General features: G+C 37.2%; 1 protein-coding gene across 15 annotated transcripts in view; it reads left to right on the top strand.

Moving 5' to 3' along the window:
* The window catches only part of ADGRL2 (adhesion G protein-coupled receptor L2), a 162,125-nt gene extending 157,185 nt beyond the window's left edge, over positions 1-4,940 (top strand). For 7 of the 15 annotated variants that reach the window (XM_064455387.1, XM_064455391.1, XM_064455389.1 and 4 more), the window contains one exon: positions 2,866-4,940. In XM_064455387.1, the coding sequence (XP_064311457.1) occupies positions 2,866-3,620 (755 nt within the window). In that variant the 3' untranslated portion in view covers positions 3,621-4,940. Of the gene's footprint in view, positions 1-2,133; positions 2,187-2,865 lie in introns of all 15 variants that reach the window. The other 8 variants (XM_064455395.1, XM_064455398.1, XM_064455399.1 and 5 more) reach the window with 3 other exon arrangements.
* The last annotated feature ends 1,629 nt before the right edge of the window (positions 4,941-6,569 follow it).

Here is a 6,569-nt window from a genome sequence, read left to right on the forward strand (position 1 = left end):
GTAGATCATTTTCCTGTAGGAAAATCTTGAGATGAACAGTTAGAACAGTTTAGTTCCATAGGATTCAAGGGTGTCATCGCTTACCTAACATTTTGTTGTTACATTATCTAGTTGCTTTTTTTAACTACGGTGCAATTCATCAGTAAATATCTAGCAGTTACTGTTTGATGAGTCATAAGATCACTTTTGTATAACTGGAACGATAAATCTTTGATAAAGAGCTCGTAAAACCTTGTTTCCAGTTTTTATTTCAAGTTTCCTTCTTAACTGAACTGTAGTTTCTATTTTCATTCTCTTGTTTTCTTACTTTCCTTATGCTTTCCTCTAGCAACCTACAGAGAGACAAGTATGGGAGTAAAACTTAACTTTGCCTATCAAATGTAAATTTTTTCAGCATGATTTTTAATGGGCACAATTAAAACATAACTAGCGGTCATGAAGTAGACTCAGCGGGCAAGTGGTTCACAATTTGCAAATGAAATGTTTCCACATTCAAAAAGTACTTGCATACTGCTTTTTGGGAAACAACATGAGGTCTGTAGCAAACCCGATTGGTAACAGAAGTTATGCAATGCTGAAATAATTTGCTGTTTAAAACCAAAGCAGTGTCAAGCAGAAATGCTTAACGATTTACTTACATTTTCACATTCCCACAGTAATCTTGCTACAGGCTATGGAAAGATTTCAAATGAATTACCTGATCGTGGGCAAAAAAAATTTGCCTCGTCAAACCAATTTGAATATATTCTAGCATGCTTAACTCTGCAGTATATCATAGAAAACTCATTTTGGATTATCAGATATATTTTGGTATCCATTTAGCAGAAGAAAAGAGAATTAAAATTATAGAATTAAATCACTTTCATGAGGGAAATGAATGCCAGCATGTGGTCCGTGTGTTGTCTACTTTTATAAATGCCATATGTTCTGCGCAGCTAAATCCATTGCAAGAAAAATCTGGGAACGTATACGAAATTGCAAAACTACAAAGTTGTTCAATCAAAGCTTAAAGAGACTTTTCAAAAAGCCCTCATCACTGTTTAAATCAGTACACATGGAGAGGAGTCAACAGTAACGCAAATACAAAATGATTTGCAAATTACCCAGAATTTACTTGGAAATTATTACTCTATTTTTTAAAGTTGAAGACAAAAATCCTTTCATGAGAAAATGCAATTACTTTTTAATTGAAAACAATATTTTCCACAGAGGATTGAATTTCCTAGGATAAGCTGCAGCTTTAATTATGAAAAAAAACCCAAAACAGGAAAATGTATAATCTTTTCCAAAACAAGTTTTTTCTTAATACTCCTCCAAGCCTTGCATATAATGCAGCAGCCTCACAGTGGTCAGTCTCATTTCAGTAAAGTCACTCCATTCTTTCTTTACTTCCAGACATATCTGTAGATAAAGTGATTTTCTAGGAATGCTCTAACCATCTGACTTTCCATGGTTCAGACTGTTTAATTTCTTTCAAACTTTTTTCTTTTCTTCTTTTTTTTTTTTCTTTTGCTTGGGAAGCACTGTGCTGTCATAGTTTACATGTCTTTGTGTCTATAGGAAAACCTTTTCTTTATTGTGTTACCCAAAAAAAAAAAAAAAAAAAAAAAAGCCAAAACCAGAAACATAAAGACCTTAATCATCATAAGACTTCATTTCCCCCCCCACCCCCTTAAACTTCTTTTCATGTTTCCAGCAGACTTACCCAATCTGTCATTCCTCCAGCAGCTATGAGATATCAGCCATGGCTGATTTCCTCTTCCCATTCCACAACTAATATTTATTCTTTGGTTTAATTTCTGTGACCCATACTTACAGAAATTCCTAACATTTCTGCATTTGACTTCCATGCCCATGGTAACTGTGGGCCTAACTCTTAATTAACGATTCTGGTTCATTCAGCGCTGTCACTGTGACTGATGCAGACTGCAGGCAAACTTTGACCTTTAGAAGCCTGGGGCCGTTGTTGGCAGGCAGAATATTAGTGCAAAAAATTACATTAAGTGGGAAAAGAAAAGCTGTTATTGCTTAGTAATCTAATTTGCTGAACCCTTGCTCTGACTAAGTTGCTGAGAAGCTCAGTAATTCTTCATCATGTTACAATAAATCATTTTACTTTCTTTTATATATCAGCTACTCTTAGGCCAGATAGCCTGAGCAGACAGACATGATGTGAGTTGTCCAAAGTGAGTCATTCCACCTGCTGTCTATCGTGTTGTTGGATGGTGCTTGTGGGCCCTGGTCCCTGTAGTGTGAAAGATGGCTGTCCTTGTTTAACATAAATTCTTTGTATTTATCCATTTTTTTCATTCTTTTCTTTACTTCATCTCAAAAAAAAAAAAAAAAAAAAGGAAAAAATGTTAGAAATGTTGTTAAAGTAGTTGCTTGCCAGTTATGTGGGTTTATGTTGTACATTTACCTTCAGTTATGTCTGTGATCTAATTCCTTTTTAATTTAGTGTCGTTTAGGACAAATTCTGTTAATTTTCTTTTTCTAAATCATGGCGGTGTACTTCAAAACATAGATGTTTCCAAATGAATTGCTTTGCATTACATATGCAAGGGCATGGAGTGAAAAGTTCCTTGTGGAAGAGTCACAGAATTGACACGAAATTCATAAATTAAAATACCACTATTCCCCACAGGAAATACACATTACGATTTTCGAAATGCATCTTTCCTATAAGGTGTGCAAATGTTTACATTTGAGACTGTTCAGTAACCTAACTTTTCTCAAGTCTTACTTCCAAGTACAACTTTGTCCTGAACTACATTAAAGAGTTTTGTTAAAAAAAATAAAAATAATAAAAATTAAGTGATAAAAAGCACATCGGGCGATAACCAGAGCTGTCCTTTTCCATTTCAGGACATTCACTGAACAATGCCAGGGATACAAGTGCCATGGATACTCTACCGCTAAATGGTAATTTCAACAACAGCTACTCATTGCGCAATGGAGACTACAACGACAGCGTGCAAGTTGTAGACTGTGGACTAAGCCTGAATGATACAGCTTTTGAGAAAATGATCATTTCAGAGTTAGTGCACAACAACCTGCGGGGCAGCAGCAAGAACCACAACCTGGAGCGCACGCTGCCAGCCAAAGCTGTGATCGGCGGGAGCAGTAGCGAAGATGACGCCATCGTGGCAGATGCCTCATCTTTGATGCACAGTGACACCCCCGGGCTGGAGCTCCACCACAAAGAGCTTGAGGCCCCACTCATTCCTCAGCGGACTCACTCCCTTCTGTACCAGCCCCAGAAGAAAGTGAAGACCGAGGGAACCGACAGCTACGTCTCACAGCTGACAGCCGAGGCTGACGATCACCTCCAGTCCCCCAACAGAGACTCTCTTTACACGAGCATGCCCAATCTCAGAGACTCTCCGTATCCAGAGAGCAGCCCCGACGTTGAAGAAGATCTCTCTCCCTCCAGGAGGAGTGAAAACGAGGACATTTACTACAAGAGCATGCCAAACCTAGGAGCTGGCCATCAGCTTCAGATGTACTATCAAATCAGCAGGGGTAATAGCGACGGCTATATAATTCCCATTAACAAGGAAGGATGCATTCCAGAAGGGGATGTTAGAGAAGGACAAATGCAACTAGTGACAAGCCTTTAATAGTGTAGCAAAGAAATATTAAAGGCCACGTACAAGTATTAAAAGGACTTAATTGGCCCCATGCAGGCTTCCTCATATCTGCTTGAAGAGACAATTCTGTTGACCCTGTGGTTCTCCAGTACCGGGGATGACTGGACCTCGCAGTTCTGTGAATTTTTATAAAACAAAAACTTTGTATATACACAGAGTATACTAAAATGAATTATTTGTTACAAAGAAAAGAAATACCAACAAGGTATTTTAAGATATCTTCTGCTGCTGAATTTAACAAAATTGTGAAAAAAGAGAGAGAGAAATAAACACTTCCCAGCCATTTTACTGCAGCAGTTTGTGAACTAAATTTGTAAATATGGCTGCACCATGTTTTTTTTCTAGGCCTACATTGTATTATATACAAGGCGTAGGCTCTAAAATCCTGTGGGACAAATTTACTGTACCTTACTGTTCCTGACAAGACTTGCAAAAGCAGGAGAGATATTCTGCATCAGTTTGCAGTTCACTGCAAATCTTTTCCATTAGGGCAAAGATTGAATACATGTCTAACCACTAGCAATCAAGCCACAGGCCTTATTTCATATATTTCCTCAACTGTACAATGAACCGTTCTCATGAAAAAATGGCTAAAGAAATTATATTTTGTTCTATTGCTAGGGTAAAATAAATACATTTGTGTCCAACTGAAATATAATTGTCATTAAAAAATAATTTTAAAGAGGTTGAAGAAAATATTGTGAAAAGCTCTTGGTTGCACATATGTTATAAGCTGTTTTTCTTACACTCTGTTCATAGTACGGTAGTATGTTTAAAATGCAAGTTCTACCCGTTTTCACTTATTTTTCACTGTAAACAGTGTTCTGCTTTGACAACTTAGTTTTTATTCTTACGTTTTGAATTTTTATTGCCAAAAAACATAATTTTGGGAGGAAATTGTTTTAGAAGCCAATTATGCCAAGCCTTGCACAAATCTGGTATAGCTAACAAAGATTGTAACTCAATTCCCTGTTCATTCTTTAGTCAGGGTTGGGTGGTAAGGGGTAAAGGGGACACTGGACACTTCTCACAAGCTTTCTCGTGAATAAAAGGTGCCTGTCCTTTAAAAAAATAAATAAAACATAACTATTACTCTTCCATATTCCTTCTGCCTATATTTAGTAATTAATTTATTTTATGATAAAAATCTAATGAAATGTAAATTGTTTCAACAAAATTCTGCTTTTTTCATCCCTTTGTGTAAACCTGTTAATAATGAGCCCATCACTAATATCCAGTGTAAAGTTTAACACCTGTTTGACAGTAAATAAATGTGAATTTTTTTCCAAATAGGTAAAATGTGCATTATTATGTACGAAGCATAATTGGCATCAGCAGTCCTTCGACCCAGCTGTGTCCTGCTTAGAGTGGCTTCTTCACATTTCCTGATTTAGGTGTCGAGAATACAATAGAAACTGTCTATACAGCTCTACAGAAGAAAGGTCATCCTTACTATTCATTACTCTAGTCACAATTGAATAGGATCAAACTCAGCCGTAGCAGGGTCATTAGGAAAATGTACTGTAGTTTCATGAATTTACATAACTTTTAAGTAGGCATCTGTACTGAAATTAAAAATAAGGTGGTAAACACCACTATCACGCCCTCGGCAACAGTAATTACCGGTCCGTTATTAGTGATGAAGATATATTGTTGCATTGGGGAAAACATGAATAAGCAGCATTTGGATAGCATTCTGAGTGCTATTCAAATAATTAATCCATCATGGCACTGTTTTGAGTTAGATAAATAAGCATGACTGTCCCTATTTTTATCAGACTGGAGAACCGCAGAAGGCAGCTGATGCCCAAGATGTTATCTACAGATCAGTGGCAAAACTGGAAGTCTGAAGTCTTTGTTGTCTTGACTCCCAAGCCCCTCTTTTCCCTCTCAGCCAGGGCCTCTCAAAGACAACGCCAAGGACTTCATTTGTCACAGCTTCCCAAATTGTGTTCTTCCAAATAACTCTGAAGTTAATGCCCCATCAGCACGGAGGCCGCAGTTTCCTGTGACTGTGTGTATGAGAACAGCAAAATTTCATTTGAAAGCCACATCAATTCTGTTACCTTCTGATGCATTGGAATATATAAAGTCCATTTGGAAAATTAATCGATGCATTTTGAAAAAGTTTAGATTGCAGAAGAATATTTTAGGCAAAGCTTCCTGTGGTTGAGACAATTCAAAGTCTGTAAAAATCAAAAAGCCAGGTTGAGGTGGAACCGTGGGGGTCAAGTAACCTCAATATATCTGTAATCAGGACTGTGACACCGTAGCAATTGTTCTTGAAAAGAAAGGCATCATCACCATCGACCCTACTGGTAGCTCTTGCCAGTATGTTCCTTAACACTGAAAAGTTATTATGTTTACAGTAGAGTCACTGGAACATTGAAAATTCAATCAGAAACTGTTTACTTCTGTTTCGTAGAGATGCTTTAAAAATCTGAAATCTCTATGAAACAAGAATTTGTTCTGATTCAGGGTATACAGCAGACTCTGGAGGAAATGATTCCCTTGGTCTGTCTGGCAACTTAAAAGCATACTTGCTGCCTTCTACCTAGGAAATCACATCTTAGGGATTTAAAAATCGTGGTGCTCAAGTAATTACAGTACACGTGACCTAATAACATCACCAACTTTCAGCAGACTCTTCAGCCCTAGTTGGAGCAAGTACTCCTTTGTGTCTAACTAAAGGTGGCAAAACTACATGCTGGAAAAAGGTTTGTAGCGTTGTGATCTTAAATATATATTCAATTGCCAATGTAACAAGTATTCATAAAACAAGACAATGTAGCTGATGAACCTAAGATGAACCAGCTGAACCTAAGTATCATAAGGGAATCTTTCGTTAGCTTCTTTGTAATGTAGATGTTGCTTTTTAGTGAGCCTGGTTTTTTTAATGTTATGCTAGTGCGTGTCCTG

The sequence above is a fragment of the Phalacrocorax carbo genome, chromosome 6 (assembly GCF_963921805.1).
Source record: "Phalacrocorax carbo chromosome 6, bPhaCar2.1, whole genome shotgun sequence".
Lineage (NCBI taxonomy): Eukaryota > Metazoa > Chordata > Aves > Suliformes > Phalacrocoracidae > Phalacrocorax > Phalacrocorax carbo.